The sequence below is a fragment of the Alternaria dauci genome, chromosome 1, assembly GCF_042100115.1.
Source record: "Alternaria dauci strain A2016 chromosome 1, whole genome shotgun sequence".
Classification (NCBI taxonomy): Eukaryota; Fungi; Ascomycota; class Dothideomycetes; order Pleosporales; family Pleosporaceae; genus Alternaria; species Alternaria dauci.
In genome coordinates, this window is record NC_091272.1 from 4,478,693 (window position 1) to 4,497,729 (window position 19,037).

General features: G+C 52.4%; 8 protein-coding genes across 8 annotated transcripts; 3 read left to right on the forward strand and 5 right to left on the reverse strand.

The window, feature by feature from the left end:
• Positions 1-964: 964 nt before the first annotated feature.
• Positions 965-1,657, reverse strand: ACET3X_001402 (uncharacterized protein; the record flags this gene model as incomplete). The annotated part of the gene is made up of 1 exon (XM_069446690.1): positions 965-1,657. The coding sequence occupies one exon, from the start codon at positions 1,655-1,657 to the stop codon at positions 965-967; it is 693 nt and encodes a 230-aa protein (XP_069311644.1).
• A 398-nt stretch (positions 1,658-2,055) lies between these two features.
• ACET3X_001403 (uncharacterized protein) lies at positions 2,056-3,849 on the reverse strand (the record flags this gene model as incomplete). Its single annotated transcript, XM_069446691.1, has 1 exon — positions 2,056-3,849. The coding sequence occupies one exon, from the start codon at positions 3,847-3,849 to the stop codon at positions 2,056-2,058; it is 1,794 nt and encodes a 597-aa protein (XP_069311645.1).
• Positions 3,850-4,211: 362 nt separating this feature from the next.
• ACET3X_001404 (uncharacterized protein) lies at positions 4,212-4,969 on the reverse strand (the record flags this gene model as incomplete). The annotated part of the gene is made up of 4 exons (XM_069446692.1): positions 4,212-4,533; positions 4,613-4,712; positions 4,781-4,804; positions 4,936-4,969. The coding sequence occupies 4 exons, from the start codon at positions 4,967-4,969 to the stop codon at positions 4,212-4,214; spliced, it is 480 nt and encodes a 159-aa protein (XP_069311646.1).
• Positions 4,970-6,956: 1,987 nt separating this feature from the next.
• ACET3X_001405 (uncharacterized protein) lies at positions 6,957-8,805 on the reverse strand (the record flags this gene model as incomplete). Its single annotated transcript, XM_069446693.1, has 3 exons — positions 6,957-7,081; positions 7,135-8,571; positions 8,625-8,805. The coding sequence occupies 3 exons, from the start codon at positions 8,803-8,805 to the stop codon at positions 6,957-6,959; spliced, it is 1,743 nt and encodes a 580-aa protein (XP_069311647.1).
• Positions 8,806-9,213: 408 nt separating this feature from the next.
• ACET3X_001406 (uncharacterized protein) lies at positions 9,214-10,598 on the forward strand (the record flags this gene model as incomplete). The annotated part of the gene is made up of 2 exons (XM_069446694.1): positions 9,214-9,900; positions 9,957-10,598. The coding sequence occupies 2 exons, from the start codon at positions 9,214-9,216 to the stop codon at positions 10,596-10,598; spliced, it is 1,329 nt and encodes a 442-aa protein (XP_069311648.1).
• Positions 10,599-10,943: 345 nt separating this feature from the next.
• On the reverse strand, positions 10,944-13,248 carry ACET3X_001407 (uncharacterized protein; the record flags this gene model as incomplete). The annotated part of the gene is made up of 6 exons (XM_069446695.1): positions 10,944-11,066; positions 11,117-11,762; positions 11,835-12,031; positions 12,103-12,450; positions 12,639-12,880; positions 12,969-13,248. The coding sequence occupies 6 exons, from the start codon at positions 13,246-13,248 to the stop codon at positions 10,944-10,946; spliced, it is 1,836 nt and encodes a 611-aa protein (XP_069311649.1).
• A 274-nt stretch (positions 13,249-13,522) lies between these two features.
• Positions 13,523-14,971, forward strand: ACET3X_001408 (uncharacterized protein; the record flags this gene model as incomplete). Its single annotated transcript, XM_069446696.1, has 1 exon — positions 13,523-14,971. The coding sequence occupies one exon, from the start codon at positions 13,523-13,525 to the stop codon at positions 14,969-14,971; it is 1,449 nt and encodes a 482-aa protein (XP_069311650.1).
• Positions 14,972-16,295: 1,324 nt separating this feature from the next.
• Positions 16,296-18,557, forward strand: ACET3X_001409 (uncharacterized protein; the record flags this gene model as incomplete). The annotated part of the gene is made up of 5 exons (XM_069446697.1): positions 16,296-16,461; positions 16,513-16,657; positions 16,705-17,644; positions 17,693-18,349; positions 18,534-18,557. The coding sequence occupies exons 1-5, from the start codon at positions 16,359-16,361 to the stop codon at positions 18,555-18,557; spliced, it is 1,869 nt and encodes a 622-aa protein (XP_069311651.1). The 5' UTR covers positions 16,296-16,358.
• Positions 18,558-19,037: the final 480 nt, after the last annotated feature.

The following is a 19,037-nucleotide window of genomic DNA, read 5'->3' on the forward strand; positions in this document are numbered from 1 at the left end:
TGGGACTGCACAACGTGGATGGACGCGACGGCGTTGCGACAATGTTAGAAAACCTAAGCTTGACCGAGACCGAAGAGCGAAGGAGGACATTTTGGATGGCATACACCATCGATCGAATCATAGGTATATTGGATAGGCTACCAATGGCGTTTGATCAAAATAACGTAAGAAAATCTCTCGGTACTTTGCAAGCAAAACAATTTCTAATAAAAGAGCAAAGATTCTTACCCGATTGCCCTGCCCCGAAGAGAAATTCCAAGCAGACGAGCCTGTAGTCATGGACTATCTGCCCAGCCCGCTCCTTGTATTCGAAAGCAAGATACCTTCCACCTTCACAGGTCCGATTCAACTCATCGCAATATGCGGACAGTTGTTGTCTCACCAGCAGCAAGTGATTGCCGAGCACGCACATGGTCTGATATCTCTGGATCTCTGGGACAAACAAAAACAACTTCATGGAAGACTGGAAGAGGCCTTCGAGGGCATGCTCTCCAACGATCCATATGCATTGATATTACAGGATTCAATGTCATGTTTCACAGAGCTAGCCGCTAAGGCGTTAGACCTCATGCTGTTCAAGTCCAGTCAGAGAACACCGTGGGGAACTAACAATAGTAGCGAGATGTTGGTCGAATGTGAAAAGAGAGCCATAGCGGCAGCACAGCAGATGATTGTGATATCGAAGGCGCTAATTGAACTTAGCTACTTCAAGGTACATCTCTCCTCTATCTCTTGGTCCAATCGCTAACACGAAACCAATCTAGTTACACCCTTTTACCCCGATTCTTCTTTACTTCTGTGGGGAGTTTTTCGTTTCAAACAGTCACCTCGATCCAACATTTGAGATGCGACTAACACTACACGATGTGCTGCAGGCTCTAAGCCCTGCGAATGCGATTGCACAAGAATGTTTAGACAGATTACAGATAGTTGACTAAATACACAAATACTGCTTTCGATGTTTTTAGCCTTTGACCTCGGCGGAAACGGCCGGAACAGGCTCCACAATATCCGCGAAATTTCCAAGCTCAGGGTCCTCCACGGGCTTGGTGCTTCCGGGCGGCCCCTTGAACAGAATGATGACTTCTTCGAAGTAAGCATGCGTCTTGGCGAACCACTTGCCCGCCTCCTCTTTGCCTGGACCGACTAACTTGCCCTCTAGAGCTTTCTCAAATGCTTTGAACAACCCCCAGTGTCTCTCGATTCCGGTACCGACATTCCAAGCCATAGTCGGTGTTTCCAAATGCCTAACTGCCACGAAACTGTAGAGCAAATGCGTCATGCCCCAGTCGACATTCCTGATTTCCTTTGCAATCAGAACGGATTCCGCCTCGCTAAAACCGCGTCGATGGCGTAGGACGAGCTGTTTTGCGCGGAAGAGAGATGCGGCCATGACATCAAGAGCGCAGTGAAAAGTGAAGTCGGCCTCTGGATCCTGAGTTCGTTGCCATTCGTCTGTTGTGCCTTCCACTATGCCCATTTCGAGAGTGTATTGGGCGAGTTGATCCTGAATGTCTCTAATGGTCCAACGGGGGCCAAAACGAGAAAGTTGTTCGATCGTCGCAGGGGGAGGCGGCTCATGGTGGACTGGGGCTACAGCGATCCTGCCAGTCGAAGGGTTCGTGGGAGTCTCGGGAAATTCGTATCCACCTGACATGATGATGAGAGCGTACTTGAGAGTTTGTTTAGTGAAGTGTAGAAGACGATGAGGATGTGGTTGCTGTTGATGATATCCGATGTTGCTTGTTAGCTATTTGTATTCTACGAATAGTTAGCAAGGCGGTAAAGGTGGAGTATCTACATTTATTTAGAGTTATTCCGTGATTGCTATGCGTATGTAAGTTGCGCGGAGTTTTAGAATACGCGGAGCTGTAGACTACGCGGCCGTACTACTATAACTTTAATTAGTAAGAGGATACTAGTCTATAAAGTACACTAGCCTATAAAGCATGCACTTACGTTATATATATTTATATGTTAACAACTAGGAATCTTGTTTAGGTCACGTGATTTTCCTCTTCCTATATCCATTCATGTATCTATCTACATGTACAACTACATCTTATTGAAGACGTTCGTCCCCGTAACATACTCTTCCGTTCCCTCTCTTCGCCTCGACTCGGTCATGCTCTCATAGCTTTCCTCGGTAACAACGAGTTCATCACTCAACCCCTCCAAGAGCACACTATTCTCCGCCTCTGCGCCCGCCATGTAGTCGAAACTCTCTCCCGACTCACTTTCGCTGCCGGCCTTGTCAAACACGTCAAGACCGCCATCGGAACGGCCTTGTTCTCCGATCCAATCCACACCACCAGTGCGTCTGGCGCGGCGTACGACTTCCTTCTCTTCGAGGGGCAACAGGGGAAGATTAGTCTTGGGTGGGAGGATGGTGCGGCGGTGCCAGGCACCAAGGAACATGCCTTCGGGGTCGACTTCATTGCGTACGCGCATGTATTCGTCCAAGTCGTTGCCGTATACCGAGGAGAGGTAGGTGTTGTCGACGGATTGGAAGTTCTTGGCCCAGTGAGGTCTGCCACTGTACTCCTTCATCAGGTGTTCAAAGGCCTGGTAGTAGCGTTCGCGGCAGGGTGGATCTTGACCGTAGGGGCGGTACAGGGTAGCGTTGAGGTACAGGGCGGGCTGATCAGGATACGAGGTATCGAGGAATGGACGTGGTTCACGGTTGACGGTGTTTGCGATACGGACTTCGATGGGGGAATGAACGTAGAGGCCCTTTGTGCTAAAGGGGATGCCAGAAGATTGCTCGTCGCCGTGAAGCCAGTTTGTCAGTCGTGTCAGAGCCTCGGGGCCTTTGTCAAGAGGGATGCTCCATTCGTTGACAAACTGCGAGTAAAGGCAATTCATCAAGAGTTCGGTACGCTGCTCGCCGACCGCAGAGATGACAGCGCCGTCTTTGAAGCCGTATTGCATGCCGAAGACGAACCACTCTACCCAAGGCAGGAAGCGCGGGACGTACTGCGATATCCAGAGAAGAATATGGTATGTGTGGAAACCGACGCTGCCGCCATACCAGTTGTATTCTGGCTGCCGATGCTCCTTTTTTGTCTTGTTTGCCTGCCATACGACTGCGCGCTTCATGTACGGTAGCCACCACACTCTTGTAAACTCGTTCGATGTCCAAAGCCCGTTGTTCCAGTCTGCCAAAACATCTTCAATCGGCCGTATAGTCTGCACCCATTCGACATTGTTCGCTTCGATCATCTGGAACTCGATTTCGACGAGGATGCCCAATGCGCCCAGCGACACCAGCGCCGCTCGGAAGAGGTCTGGGGATTGTTGGGGTGAGCACCGTACCGCCTGCCCGTTTGCCAGCACAATGCGGAGACTCTGAACGCGGTCGGAGAGGAGGCCGTGGCTGTATGAACTGCCGTGTGTCGCTGTCGCAATCGCTCCGGCGAGCGACTGGTCGTCGATGGAACCGAGGTTGGGCATTGTCAGGCCGTGGCTGTTTGCCTGCAAGTTGAGATCATGGAGCCGTATTCCAGCCTGCACCGTCATGGTCTTGCGCTCCTTGTCCACGTTCAACACCTGCTTGAAGTCGTCGAGGTTGATCATCCATGCCGACGTGCATGTGATGTCCGAGGGTGAATGTCCACATCCCACCGTGACGACGCGTCTGCGCATGCGCCTTGCCAGGTTCACCACCTTCTGCACCTCCTGGAGACTCTGCGGTCGGATGTAGAGCTCCGGTCGCGAATGGAACGTCCGGGCCCATGTGTGGTGGATGTGGGATTGAGATGCGCGGAAGGGGACTTCCGGATCTGTCCGGTCCAACTCGATGTTGAAGCGTGGCGGCATCATGACGCCGGACAGAGGCGACTGCGCCATCCTCGTGGTGTTGAGGATAAACGATGCATGGATTGAGATGGCAGCGCCCACATGTAAATGTCGACATCGAAGAGTCCAGATGACGTTAGCGGCACGCCAGCCCCGCGACGATGGTTTTCTGGAGATATCTCGGGATCGTCGCACTTTATCTACAAACTACGATACGAGCCGAGCATCTCACTCTTCAGCTCACGCATCTCACAAAGCGGCGCCGTGATGGCTTTGGGAATCTTAGTCTATTTTTTTTAAAAAAATCAAGACCTTATGTGTAGGCCATCAACTACATCGGTAGTGTTCCGCTGGGTTCCGATATCCATGTTGAACAGTCATATCGCTTGTATACAAAACAGAGGCCAACCAGCCTATAGCTTCGCTTGCACCTTCTCCTCCCTACCCTTCAGTCCAGGGTGCTGAGTAACGATCGGCCTAGTCACAACGAAGAACGCTGTGCCGCCGGACTTGCTTGAAAACTGCGCCTTGGACCCTACATGGAAGAAAGCAAAGTCGCCTGCAACAAGGTGATGCGTAACACCTGTTGCTTCGTCCAATACGTCGATCTGGCCGTTGAGAACGTATTTGGATTCTTCCGACTCGAACTGGGGGATGTCGCGTGTAGGGCCCGCTTGGACACGGTAGAAGCCAGAGGTTATGTACGTGGGAGAGTTGGTGGTTTGCGTTCGGATGCTAGTGGAGGTTAGAAAGCGTTACGGTAGGCATTCGAGGGTAGGAAAATGTAGAGGGGCATGTGATGCGGTCGACGTACGAGTGGAAGTCTGCTACCATTGCGCTTTCGCCATCTGGGATGGGGATGTATTCTTGGCCTGCGCCCTTGATGATGGTAAGAGGTACGTATTTCTTAGACACTAGACGGTTGGTAAGTAGGTGTCTCTCAAATCAAGCTACTAACTTCCAAAGCATTGTGCCGACTTACTGGTTTGTGATATGAGATGTTCGACTAAAAGGTGTGATCGGAAAACTTAGCAACGAATTGTTGAATATTTAAAGATGATGAAACTGTATAAAACGATACGAGAAAGTACCGATTGGCGATTACTATGGCTCTGTTGAGCACTGATTGCTGCTTACCCCTTCTTCTCCTCGCCGTGATATTTGTCCGCATTGGGTAAGTCGTGCCGGGCAGCCTAGCATAGACAACTTGACCTTGTACTCGTCAGACACGGCTTCATTTCTAACTCAAAGTAACAGCCGATTGGATATGCGAAAGAGATCTAGCATTTATGGCATGCAGTGTGGTAAGTTTTGTAGTGTAGGTAGGTACCTAGGTAGAAACAACATGGCGTTAGCGCAGGCCTGGAGCCTTCGTCATCTCATTCCACTCCACCGCGCGATATTCTCCCCTAGTGGCTCCCCCTTACATTGCTTTCACTTATCTCATAACTCTTGTTTGCTGATTGAGTTTTCTTCTCTTCAGAACCCCCTCTCTAGCTTCTCCATTCTCTTCACCCTTCCTATGTGCTAATGCTGTTCCATTCTCATATCGAACCGCATAATCCTTGAGCCATCTCCAAGAAACAGGATAGAAATCCGTCACTCGATGCGTCTCTAGGATGCACAAGGTCCGATCATACGGCAGACTTTCCTTCTTTATCATCCCCGTTTGAAGTATCTCCAGAAATTGCTTGTCAAGCAACACGAAACTGTTCAACTTCCCGTTCTCTTCGTTATCGGACCCAACCAGTGAGATTTCTGGCTCATCATCGACATCGTCCATTTTCCATCGGACGGCGGTATATACAAGCTTCATCGCTATTGTGTATCTCCAGTAGAGAGTTTCGCCTGGCATTCCAGTCAGAGTTTTGATGTCACGGTGCATGCGCTCCACAAATGTCTTGATCGATGAAGACGTGGCTGGAATGGTCGTAGGGATTTTGAACAGAAGTTTCTTGCCGAATTTCTCAATGGCTTGCGATTTCGGGTCGATCTGCCAGCGGACAAGAGGATCCATTGCTATACCCAAAGATCAGTATATGGCAGCTTGAAAAGTGTGAGGTGCTTTGGGTAGATTGACGCACCTGCTTCTGCAAGACGCTCTTCTTCGATTTTTTCCAAGATTTTCAGGGAATACCGTTTCAACGCACTGAGATGACGCTTCAGTCTTGTCAACCTACAAAACGAATCGTAGACCTTCGCTTGCGGGTCCCTCAAGACTTCAGATTGCCCTTCCCAGGGCTCTCTAATTCCCTGTGGGCTAGGATGCTGTGTTAAAAGGGTGTCGGCGTGTTCCTTGAAGCCGCAGGATCTTAGCAGATATAGACCGTAATCGCAGTATGATTCCCATGCATAGGCCTCTATTGCGACTTTTCTGCGTGGTCCGGGAGTCTTGCTCAGTGACGGGTTGCCATTACGCATCGTAATATCACAATCGTCCATGTAGTGGTCTCGCTTTGGGCAGTAGAGGCACATGAGCTTCTCAAGATTCTTGCAATCCATCCGGGAAGAGGCAGTGCCCTTACAGTCACTACATTGGTGCCGAAGTACCGTAGCTCTACCGTGTACGCGCTTGGTCCGAGACATGATGAAAGAGTTTCAGGGTATGGGAGATGACGAGAGAGGCCAAAAGAGACGAAGAGTAAGAGAACAGGATGGAACCGAAGAAAGCGATACACTGAAGAGAATGACACGACAACGCAAAATGACAAGATTGGAAGATGCAGTCATCCGTCACGCCAAGCTCCTGTGTTACCAACGTAACAATCGCGCATTGAGCGCCAACAAGATTGACTGCAGTACGAATTCTTCCAATACGCTCTCGCAACCGTGCAAGAGCGCTCAGTGAACTCTGCACGTATCTTCCTTGGGATTAGAATATGCGCAAAACACACGGCGAAATGACAGATAGAAGATATTCATGGAGGATATGACCTGTCGCCGGAATGAAATTTAGGCGAGAAGAGACAACCACTGACGAAGGATCTCAAGAAGAATGCTGTAAAAACAAGGCTCGAGATCTTCGAAGCAGTCCGGTGGCGTTGGCATGCCATTCGTTTGTCCAAAGTCACATCTATTCCATCTAGATAAGCTCGTGTCTTGACATCGTGTGCTCGTAATCGTCATGCACATTACCCCTGTTCACTTCGGCAGCAGTTTTACCGCAGCGGGATACCGTCCCCCTCTTCACCATCCATGCCGTCCATTTCGTCCCCCCCGAACCCCTCACTGCCCACATCATCCCCCACGTCAAAGCGCATAAACTTCTCGTTTTTCGCCTCGGCTGCACGACCGTTAGTAGCGCTCTCTCCGTGTAGAAGGTCGAGTGTAACTTACTACCCCACTCCACAACCTGCCCATCCTGAACCTCGCAGTCCTTGAGAACAGTCTTGTCGCCGTCTTTTGCATCTCCACCTTCCATCCTACACCTTCTTCCCAAAATACAATCCGTGAGCTGTACGTTAGGCCCAACCTCCACGCCATCCATCAACAAACAGCGTAACAGCCTCGCGCCTTCGCTAATTTTGCAATTTGGCCCTATGACGCTTTCCTTGATGTTGGTCTTCTCTTCTACGATAACGTTGTCTGCAAGCAACGAATTCTCGGCTTCTACGCGGCACTTCCGGGGTATAGATTCTTTGTGAGCGATCTTGGACTGATGCGCGAATGGTGATGCAAGTTCCTTGGTGACTTCTTCGATGGAGGGGAGCTTGGCGAGGCGGAGGGAGACGGTCAGGAGCAGGTGCGAGTCGTCTACACGGCGGATGAGGGGTTCGTTCGGGCCTGAGGGTTGGACGTAAGCTAGGATGGGTGGTACTGTGAGTTTGGAATTCGATGTGAGTGATTTGGCAGAGCTGGGTATGCTGGAGGATTGTGTAACTCGTGATGCGAGTGCTGTGGGTTCCGACGTTTCTGGCTCTGTGTTGCCGCCGGAGTATGTGGTGCTGAACTTGGAAACGTCGATTTCTTCTTCGACGACTTGCGACCCGTGATCCGACTCTTCATCTTCGCCCTGCAGTATTTGCCGCAGCCCCAACTTATCTCCTAGGCCTTCTTGCCAGCCTGCCTTTGCCCACCACCCCAAGACTTCTTCACTGATACTCTCAAATTTCTCGTTCTTCTTAATCATCTCCATGACCCAGTATGGGAAAATGTATATATGTGCATCGCGGTGGGTCGTAAGCATCCTTATCCGCGCGTGCTTGCGAATGAGCGAATGGCGCAGAGGGAATGTTTTGTTTTCTTCTGTTATGTCGTTCAGCGTGTCGGTGGGAACTGAATACACCAGTTTCGAAATGTTGCGGCGTAGCGAGTCTGTTGGAACTGGGACGATGGGCGTGGGTAGTGGTGTCGTCGCAATGAAGTCGGTTTCTTCCTTTTTCCTGCTTCCCTCTCCCTTGGCCTGATACCACACACCCATGCCGCCTCTTCGTCCGAGCCTCTCACCACCGGCACCGAATGGTACTTTGCTGCCGTTGTGGTCCAATCCACCACTAGCTCCTGCAAAGCCGCCCTGCTCGACCATCCACGCGTCTGCAAGCGCTGTGCCGTCCAGTTCGCACACGAGATCGCACGGCAGTACGATGAAGTCGCCCTTGATCGCGCTCTGCAGTTCCGGTAGCCTGAAGAGGTCGCCGGTACTGGTCTGGTGTGAAAGGTCTTTTGGCGCAAGGATGTCTGGCTTGGGCGAAGGGAGGGTTGTGAGGTGTGGGTTCTGCGACATGGCGGCCTCGATGGCCTCTAGCGACTCTGGCGGTGTCACGACTGTGATGTCTGCAGCATGTCAGGGCGGAGATTCGAGGAAGAGGATGTGCGCCATGTTCTACCTGTGACTCCCATGCGGTAGCACCATTCGAGGGGATACCAGACCATAGGCCTGTTCGCAATGGGCAGCAGGGCCTTTGGTATCTCCCTTGGCGTAGACGTAAAAGTACTGAAGGAGGCTCCCGGCCCGCACAGGATGAGGGCCTGGAAGCCTGGCGCGGGAAGACTCGTCGCGTGCGGCATTGCGAGGATGGGCCGTGGTTGCCGCGATGCACGCGCGGGATGCGGAGATGGAGGCTTCCGGGTTGGCCCTGGGGATGTGAGGGCGATGCCGTGATTCGTCTCGTGTGTGGTGGTATTATTGGCGTCGGGCGGGCGCAGCTGCAGGTACAAAGAGATGCGTGTGGGGTGTAAGAGTCACCCCGCCTGCCGCCGCCAAAAGTTGACGCGCTGACTCGCACACGCCCGCCTCGGCACGCACGCACGTGTCAAGCAGACTCAGCTCCCCCAGCCACCGGCGGCGTCAACAACAGGGAAGCTGCCCTGGAGCCGAGCGGCAGCGGCTGACTACCACAACAATAGTCTCGCGCTCCCGACAGCGTTTTGATCCGCCACGATACACTGACGACTTACCATGACCTGAGCTCCACAATGTCTTCCTTCAACTACGACCGCTACGACCGCCGCCAGAACAACTCGCGCAACCGCAGCGCCCTCGGCTTCTACGTGCCTCTGATCCTCACCGTCACCGTCGCGACTGCAGGCCTTGCAGCCTGGGTATGGAGTGCGCGCGAGGATAGCCGGGATTACTCATCCGACGACGACCTCTCCTACGGCGAAGACTCGTCGCTCGAGAAGCGACAAGGCAGGGCGCCTGCAGCACGCGATGCATCTGGGTTTCCTCTAGGCGAGGGAGGCGGTGAAGGCTATGGGTTCGGGGGCGGTGACGGCACGCTGCTCGGTCGCGCACAAGGCGTCATCCGCCGCACGCCATCGCCACAGCAACTGTTTGACACGGTGAGCAAGAAGACGGCAGCGGGTTGGGCAGCAGCTGGGGCCGCGCTTGCTTCGATCCGCGAAGAAGACAAAGACGAGGCTTTTGGCGACCATTCGCGGTGGAGCGAGGAGGCCACGCTCAGGAGAAATGTCGAGGCTCAGAGTCGAGAGAGCAATGCTGCCGTGGATGCCCAGGCCCGGAGCTTTGCGGCCAGTGTGCGCAAAGCCGAAGGCAGAGGCGAGTACAGCGGGAAGAGGAAGACGGTGGTTTTGGTCGTCAGCGCAGAGAGCCTGATGGACCGGGTAGACGACGATGAGGGCTCGTACCGCGAGGAGAATGCTGTAGGTTCACCCAAACCATAACTCTTTGTCGCAGTCCAGCAACTGACAGCTCGCAGACCATCCTCTCCCACCTCCCCGACACCGACTTCTCCAGGACCAAGCTCTTCGTCCTCGTCTACTCCCCGTCTCTGCGCTCGCGCCCACAATCCCGAGCCAACTCGCGCACTGGATCGTCCTCGCTCGGCGACTCCTACTCCGCCATCAGCACACCTGCACGCACACCAGGCGAGGAACTATCCTCCATCGAACCAGTCGTCTACACGCCAGCACCAAGCACGCGGGGGTCTGACAACACACTCTGGAACACGCTCCACTCGCAAGCCCTCCGTCTAGTCGAGGACCCAGCCATGGTCATGCCTTTCAACACCACCACAGGATTCGTGCACATGATCAGACACCTTGGGCCCGAACTCGTTTACGTCGTCGACGCACTGAGCGGCGTCAACGGTCAGAACATTGACGACCTGCGCAAGTGGGTTGCGCAGACCATTGTCGTTGTTGGCGGTGATGGTACTGGTCTCGGCGGCCTTGTCGACACAGACGACGAGAGCCCTATGCGCAAGGGCAAGGAAAGTGAGCATACCGTCCGGTGGTGGCAGGTTCGCAGTGACATGATTGGTCTGGGCAAGGGTGTCGAAGTTGTCGATGCTTCCAGGCTTGAAGATGACTATGAGAGGAGGGTCGGCGGACGCGAGTAGAGTCCGTCGTCTTCGTCTTGACCTGGAGTTTGATGTTCCGCTCCCATGTGTATAGCAGCCTTGCGCGACGCTTGTATCTGATTAACGACGAATATACCATGCTTTTGTTAACGTTTCGATACTTTCCACGACTGTGGGATTAGCATCACAAGATACTGCCCAAGACGGAGGCCAAACGAGTGAGGAAGATTGAATTGCATAACTTGAAGATGACGACAACATGCCGCTTTTTTGTGACTCCATGCTTTCATAACGCCCCCGAAATGACCAGACGCCGGAATGGAAGATTCATGGCGGCATGAAAACAGATCTGACGTCAACACCACAGCTGCACACAACGCGCGTCTACATTTGCACGCGGAGCAAGTAGCGAAGCTTAACCTGCGCGACATCGTAGGTAATGTACTCGTTGTACTGCAGGTACGCGTTGGGTACATTGGTAGGACCAGGCGGTGTTGATACGTCCGGCTAGTACAATCGTCAGCTGTAAATCCATATCTCAAGACAAGTGCACCTACCATCATACAACCCTTCAAGGCTGGGTTCATGCAACTTGCATCCTTCCACTTGCTCGGACCCGTCTGTCCCATACCGAACGTGCTGTACATGCCCTTCTTGATGGCATCCTCTCCAGCAGTGTACGATGCGTCGGTAAGCTCGTGCATGGGGTTACCAAGTTCAGCTTCACAGAGGAGAAGCAAAGCAGTACCCCCAGAATTGTACGAAGCACAATAGTTGGCGGATTTGGAAGACATGTCCGCGAGGTAGATACCCTTACCAAACATGTATCCAGTGGCAGGAGCTTCGGGTGGCGCAATCCTGAGACCTTGGCCCAGAATACCACCAAAGTTGGTAACTCGAGATCCGTGCCAGAGTAAACGACGATTGCTGGCAATCTTCGAGTACTTGCTCTTGTCGAAGCGTTCGAATTCTCCTTGACGCTCAATGCGGAAAATTTCTTGGACCTTGTAGCTGACGTGGTGCGTTTTGCCCTTTGAGTTGTTGAGATACTCGTCAATCTCAATAAACTCGCGGCTCTTGTGATCGAGAGGCGACATCTCGTTCATACCCAAGCCCTGGAATTGCTTGTCAAGCTTGTTGACATCGCTCTTGTCCTTCAATTGATCCTTGAGCATAGCAGCCGTCTCCTTCATATCCGAAAGACTCTCGAGTAGCTCAATCTCCTTCTTAAGCAGAATGATGTCTCGAATGATCGGTGGACGATTGCGACCAAACGCGTGGGGAATGATGGAGAAGTACTGGTTTGACAGGCGCTCTACCTCGTCTCTGGACGTGCTGTCATTGTTGTCGATCAAGACCGAAATGTCCTTCAGTGCTTGGAAACCACGAGCAATGGTACCTTTGCTCAGCTTGCCTAGTGGGAGCTTGTTCGCATCGTAGTTAAGCGCACTCATGGTTGCGTTAAAGTAGTCCTTGTCATTGTCAGCTTGACGTCTTTGTGAACACCCTCTTACTGAAAGTGGGACGAGCGCTGTAGCCTTACCTGATTGAAAATGAGCTTCATGAGATCCTGGACAGGACGAGACAAGGTGCTTTCAGCGGACGGAACGCTATCCTCCGTATCCATGCCGCCGGCGGCAGCACCAGCGTCAGCATCATCCTCGTCGTCGTCCGAGTCAGGGTTGTAGGACCGCTCCACATAAGCATACTTGCCAGATCTTGGCTCGTCGCCACGGTCCGCCCATCTGAGACCAGATTTGTCCTTGAACTTCTTCTCAAACTCCTTCATGGCGTCGTTGAGACTTCCGTTTCCAAGCATCTTCATTTGACCACGATCACCGACACGGCCCCAACGTGTCCAGGTTTGATACGCGGTGCCATTAGTGAGGATCTTGGAACGTTAGTAGAGAACCGAGATGTTTGCAAACCCATACGAACCTGAACTATGTAAAACTTGTCTGGTATCGTTAGTATGCAGAAGATTTGTACAGAGTCTTGTTACTTACTATTGTTCGCGCCTGCGTTTGTTTGATTGAGCGACGCGTCGTAGATCGTGCCATCGCTGTTGTCGATGTAGACTCGGTAGTTGCTTAGTGGGCAGAATTCATCTACGGAAATGGCAATCTGCTTGGATTTGGCATTTTGACCATCGCCAACTTTCGCGTCCTCCTTGATTTTGGGTTTCTTGGTCTCCTTAGGCGCAGCTGCAGGTGGTGCGGCAGATGGTGCTGCGCGCTTCTTCGACCCATTCTGTGCAGGGGCAGGGGCTGGCGCCACAGCAGCAGAAGACAGCAGATATTGCGACTCATCGACCTTGGAATCTGTCTCCAATGTCAACTTTTGAATGTCTTCACAGCATCCCGAGGCGTATGTGACGATTCGGACAAATATGGATCATTTAGAGCTTACCTGTCGCCTCGCATTCATCGAGCCATTCAAGCGTGACAACCGGCACGTTGTGAGCAGCTGCAGCTTTGACCTTTGTAGAATTGCTCTCAAAGTCTTTCTCCGTTGCGATGAGATGGGTCGTGTCTGCGGATACGCCTGACGCGAACGCGGCGCCGAGTGACGTTAGACGCGCCTGTAGTGCCGATTGAGTTACTCCACCGGGGAAGCGGCCAGACGCAGCGACGGTGCATCCATCAAGGGGAGAGGCCGCAGGGGCTTTCTGCGCAGCTTTACGAGCCATTGGTGTGATTGGAGTTGGGAGAGATGCGATGCGATTCCATTGGAGGTGAGAGATGGCTATTTGAGCATCCGGTCGAAATGGAATCAGGCGCCCGGTGAGACGCTGGCCTGGGTCCGGAAGGAGCGCCCTTAGGCATCAGCCCCCAAAGCGGACAAGCGCACAGTTCTGCCTTCGCGAGATCGACGCGTTCACACATGATAAGACGGCATCGCACCACAACCATCGCCATCATCATAGCTACCCTAGATTTTGCCAACTTCACTTACATGTCATGATGGCATCGCTTCTCACGATACCTCTGGAACTGCTAGTCGCCGTTTCGGAGTACCTTCCTACCGAAGACCTAGCATCACTCCGCCTGGTGTGCAAACAGACCGAGAAGTCGCTCTATGAGTGGTTTTCAAAAGAGTTCTTTTCCAAGAAGCAGTTCATGCTTACGCACAAGAGTTTACAAGCGCTCATCGACATATCCAAACACGTCAGCCTTTCCAAGAAGCTATCACATATCATCATTGCCACCAATGTTTATGGTGAGATACCACTGCGGTTCAAGGATGAAGACGCCGCTACGCGCTATATCCAGGGCTACGAGGACCAAAAGACGCTGTTGAGTACAGGGATTGATCGCGAAATGCTCACAGAGGCGTTCGAGCGTCTCGAAAATCTCACCACGATCGGGATCCGCGACTTCAACGCTAGTAATCGAGTTCGAGACGGCAAGAGCTGGAGCTCCTGGGGTGCTACTACTGTCCACCGCGAAACCGGAATCGAACTTCGTTTCTCCGATCGCGACTCTTTCGCGCATGAACTCGGCACACGTTTCGCATCTCGCGTCTTTTCTAGTGTGTTGTACGCTCTGGGCAAGGCGAACCGAAGGCCAACTGAGTTCGAGGTCCTACTCCGCCAGCGTGGCCTTCCAGACACAGCGTTCTTTCTCCCGGATTATATTCGGCCGACTGTTGAGCCCCTGCTTCAAAATACAACTACATTGCTGTTGAATGTGGATCTCAAGCCTCGCTACCTGCATACCCACAGTAACGGAACGTCTGCCGACCCGAACGCGGGACGGTCACTTCGACGCTTTCTCCACTTCACTCCAAATCTGGTACACCTTCGCTTGAACTTCGAGAAACATCTGGTAGCCAACAACGAGGCCTTTCTGCAGTGGTTGGGTGCTCCAGAGCCAGCTACTGGTGCAAGCAGCGCGACTTTCCTTGATCCCGCCACCATCTCTTTACCACTGTTGAAGAAGCTCGAACTCGGTCAACTAAGTGCTCGCGCCGAAATCCTTGTCGCTCTCATCACGAAGTTTGCAGCGACGCTAGAAGATCTTAGCCTTTGGAGAATGAATCTTCTCGCTGTAGCCCCTGCGCCGTTCGGACACAAGCCCAATTTCTGGAGGGACTTCTTTCATAAGCTATCCAAGATTCAGAAACTTGCTCTCAAACAGCTGAAAGTCGGTATCTTGCAGCAAGATCACACGCATGTGGCGTTCAAGCAAGAGGGTGCTGATGGGGAGTCAAGGACACAGATGAAAACGGTGAAGGAGCATATGGGAACGGATATGGGCAGGTTCTGGAAGGAGTTAGAGGAAGAAGTGACTGTGCAGTGGCCAGAAGAGACACACCTGATTGACGCCTCGGACGAAGATGAAGATGACGAGATGGAAGATGACGATGATGAAGACGAAGACAACAGTGACGAAGAGGAGAGCGATGAGTAGGATCATGACCTTTCAGATATTGCATGTTTACTAATGTAGATCTTTTATCGATGCTTTCCTGAGCAACGGTCATAATGCACCGCCTTTTGGTTACAATATTTGTAACATACGTACTTTGCCGCATTGCTTGTCTCTTCCCAACTGCTCTGGTGTATTAGCTCCTCATACCCTGGACGTGTTCACAGCTGTGATCAAATAGATCCCCTCCAAGTTCAGGCACCAGGTTCCAAGCGCAATAGAAAAGACCATAGCATGCCGTTGATAGACACACTTCAGCATGGCATACAAAGCCTTGCGAACAGCTCGTATTGAGCGCCTGGCAAAAACTCAAGCGCCCCAAGTACAACAACCCATGTCACTGTGAACCAACCAAGCTGGCATGTAACTTGGAGAATCACCACTACTTCCGCTTCTACCACAGCGCGTGCTGAGCCTATATTTGACTTTCTTTTCTCTAGCAACAATGCTGAGCGGAACTCTCAAATCTAGGTTCATTACACGGAATAGCTCCAGCGTTGGTCATCAGCTTTACTTTGTGGTTTGGTCTCGACAATGGTAGCTTCCTGGGTGATTATCGCGGCTAGGACGTCGTATGATTTGAAGTTCGAGACCTCCTATCTAGCGGATGAAGGTTGTATCGTTCTTCTTTATGACCTTTGAAAAAACTCCAAGGAAGGCTGTGACTGTGTAAGCGTCAGCATTGATGTTTAGAGGTACCCGGTGTCAGTCTTGGTTGTATTTATAGGAGAAAACTAACACAGTGATCAGACAATATTACAGGATCGGCTGGCTTGTTGTGCGACATTACTCAGTCTGACATAGTCCGTACGTGCCTCTCGTAGCTTGATGCGCTGACCGGTCACCGGTCAAGAATTGACGGCCAATCAGCGCTCGCCTCATACGGAGCACCTTGCGATTTCCATATTCCTTTGTTGGCTTGCTCCGCAATCGGTGTTCATCTCTTCGTGTTACCTATTAGATGCAGCAAGAATATGCAGAACTGCACCTGGGCACGAATGCCGCATGAACACGGTGTTGCACACTCGTTGGGCATGGAAAGCAGGCGTGGGGTCGTTAGGCAGCCTGAGCGACTTGGTTGAACCTACACACTGGCAGTCGCGATGCTGCTGTCTTGCCCCTTCGCACCTATAGACGGACTGATGCCAACTAAAGGCGGTCTCTAGAAGCGAAGGGGCCAACTTCGTTAATACTGTCCAAGATCGCATCGTTCCCGGTTGATTGACCGGAGGGGAGGGCACGTGCGCTAACCTATGCGGTGGCTTTACCGGTGAGCTCCTGGACAACACTAAAACGCCGGTCGCATCTCCATCGGAGCTGCAACTTTTCGCATTCGCAGTCCTTCCCCCAGGTAGTACGAGGTTTCAAGATGGAGGCTCTCGATGCGAACGGTCTCTCTGAGCGCCTGAGATGGGAAGGCAACGATTATTGGTTGCACCTCGAGGCCGAGACTCCGTTCGAGAAATATCCCGGTAAGCATGGGGAGATGAGAGCGCATCGCGCATCGAGCTAATGTCGCGCAGCAAAACAACATGCGCGGAGAGTGCAAGAGAAGTTGGGTGTTGAGGAAGGCTTGATATACCTCCCAGGCCAGCCAGCGAGGAACAATGAGGACAGCGACATGCCAGCACCCTTCCGACAACGTCGATACTTTTACTACTTGAGCGGGTGCGTTGATTTGGGAGTCATGTGCGGACCGTGCTGATGGGATGAAGATGCAATGAGCCTGACTGCCATCTGACGTACGACACGCGACGCGACGAACTCTCTTTGTTCATCCCACGCATCAAGCCTGAACGCGTCATCTGGAATGGCCGTGGCTCTACGCTTGCTGAGGCGCTTGTGAAGTACGATGTTGATCAAGTATTCTACGCAGACGAGCTTGAATACGCCGTCCAAGGCTGGGCAATCGGTAATCGGCAGGCTGGTATCTACATCCTGCACCAGTCATCACAATTCCCAGGTTGTGAGAACCTGAAGCCTCGCATCGACTCGACAGCCCTTCGGCCAGCCATGAACATGTGTCGCATGATCAAGGATGATCACGAGATCAAACTCATACGGAAGGCGAATGACATCAGCTCGCAAGCGCACCGAGAAGTGCTCGCTAACATCGCAAAGTTCAAGAATGAAGCACAAGTTGAGGGTCTATTCATGGATGTGTGCATATCGCATCAAGCGAAGCAACAGGCTTATGACCCCATCGCTGCTTCTGGGCCAAACGCCGGAACTCTCCACTATGACGCAAATAATGAAGATCTCGCAGGTCGACAACTCATGTGTTTAGACGCAGGATGCGAGTACGAACTATATGCAAGTGACATTACTCGCAGTTTCCCCTTGTCCGCTTCTTGGCCCAGCAGAGAGGCAGAGAACATTTATAAGCTGGTCCAACGTATGCAAGAGACTTGTATCAAGCGGTTAGAGCCTGGCGTGAGGTATCTGGATCTGCACATCATGGCGCACCAGATCGCTATCGATGGACTACTGCAGCTGGGCATTCTCCATAACGGAACGAAAGAAGAGATTTACAAGGCGGGTACAAGTCGAGCGTTCTTTCCTCATGGTCTCGGACATCACATAGGTCTCGAGGTGCATGATGTGGGTCAGGCACAGCTGATGAGTGTCAGGAGAGGGAAGCAAGTGTACCAGCAGGTAAGCGCAAGCGATACGCATGTTGATAAACAGCTGACGCGACGTTAGGCACCATCTTTGTACCCACAGAACTTCCATATACCAGTATATGACCCCGAGACTTGCCGCGCGCCATCTGACCCCCAAAGCAGCCACCTGGAAGAGGGTATGGTTGTGACAGTCGAGCCCGGCATTTATTTCTCCGTCTACGCTTTGCAACAATTCTACCTTCCATCACCTATCCACCGCAACTTCATCAATGCTGAAGTACTGGAGCGGTATATGCCCGTGGGTGGTGTTCGCATTGAAGACAACATCCTCATCACCTCTTGCGGTCACGAAAACTTGACAACGGCTCCAAAGGGCGACGCGATGCTCGAAATCATCCGAAACGGGAACGATACTACTGGGGATCTGCCAAGTCCAAATCTCGCTCCGCATCGAAGACTTAGTGGTCACGTAGAGCGATCTATGCGCCGCGCTCCCGGTATCTCAAGGAAGACACCATCGCAGCATCTGCAGAAGCCGCTTGCTAGAGCGACTACTCTACCCGCGGACTTGAAGCAACAGCGCGATATGGATTTTGAGCCGTCCGCAGGCCCTTCACTCTTCGCGAACTTCTCAGACTCGATGAGTACAAAAGAAAAGATCCAGCAATGGCATCACAAGAGCCACTCAAGGGACTCGGTGCCGTATCCATCAGCAACCATGAACAGGCTGCAGCCGGTATGCGGCGAGACAAGCCCCAATGTCCACCATGTCTACATGAGCAACGCTTCTAGCCTAGCTTCCCTATCGCGACCAAGTCCGCAATCCGAAAGCACACCCATGTGCAAGAACTGTGCAATACTCGTCCAAACACTAGATCGGTTGCGTCAAAATCTTACAACCTCTAATCAGCGCTGTTCAGAGCCTGAGACGAAGCCTATCGTAAAGAGCGAGTTGGGAAGAGGGAATACGACACTGTTGCGCGATGAGGTCCCATCAGCGGCACCACAGCTGGACGAGTTGTCCGTTGGCGCATCGGCTTGCACTGTCGACCTCGATAGACGGCAAAGGCTTGCACTCCCTCCACCTCGATCTATGCTTGTCAGACCCAACGAGACAAGAGAGGCTCCATGGGCTCGACGTTGTGGCACCGCTCTTCTCTCACACCCAGTTCAACCTCAGGTGCCGAGCGGTCCCGTTTCGCGACGATGTTCTCAGCGTGAACAGTCAGCAAACATTACAAACCCTATCTCGCCACGCCATGAACCTCTCACAGCTACCACCCTCCCCTCATCACCTAAAGGCTGCAATCCAAGAAGGCTGTCCGAGTCTTTGCTGTCTACAGAGGCCCTAGAAGTGGAAGCTACACGACGAAGGTTAGAATCTTTGCAATTGAGACTCGATTCCCTAGAGGAAGGTGCCCGAA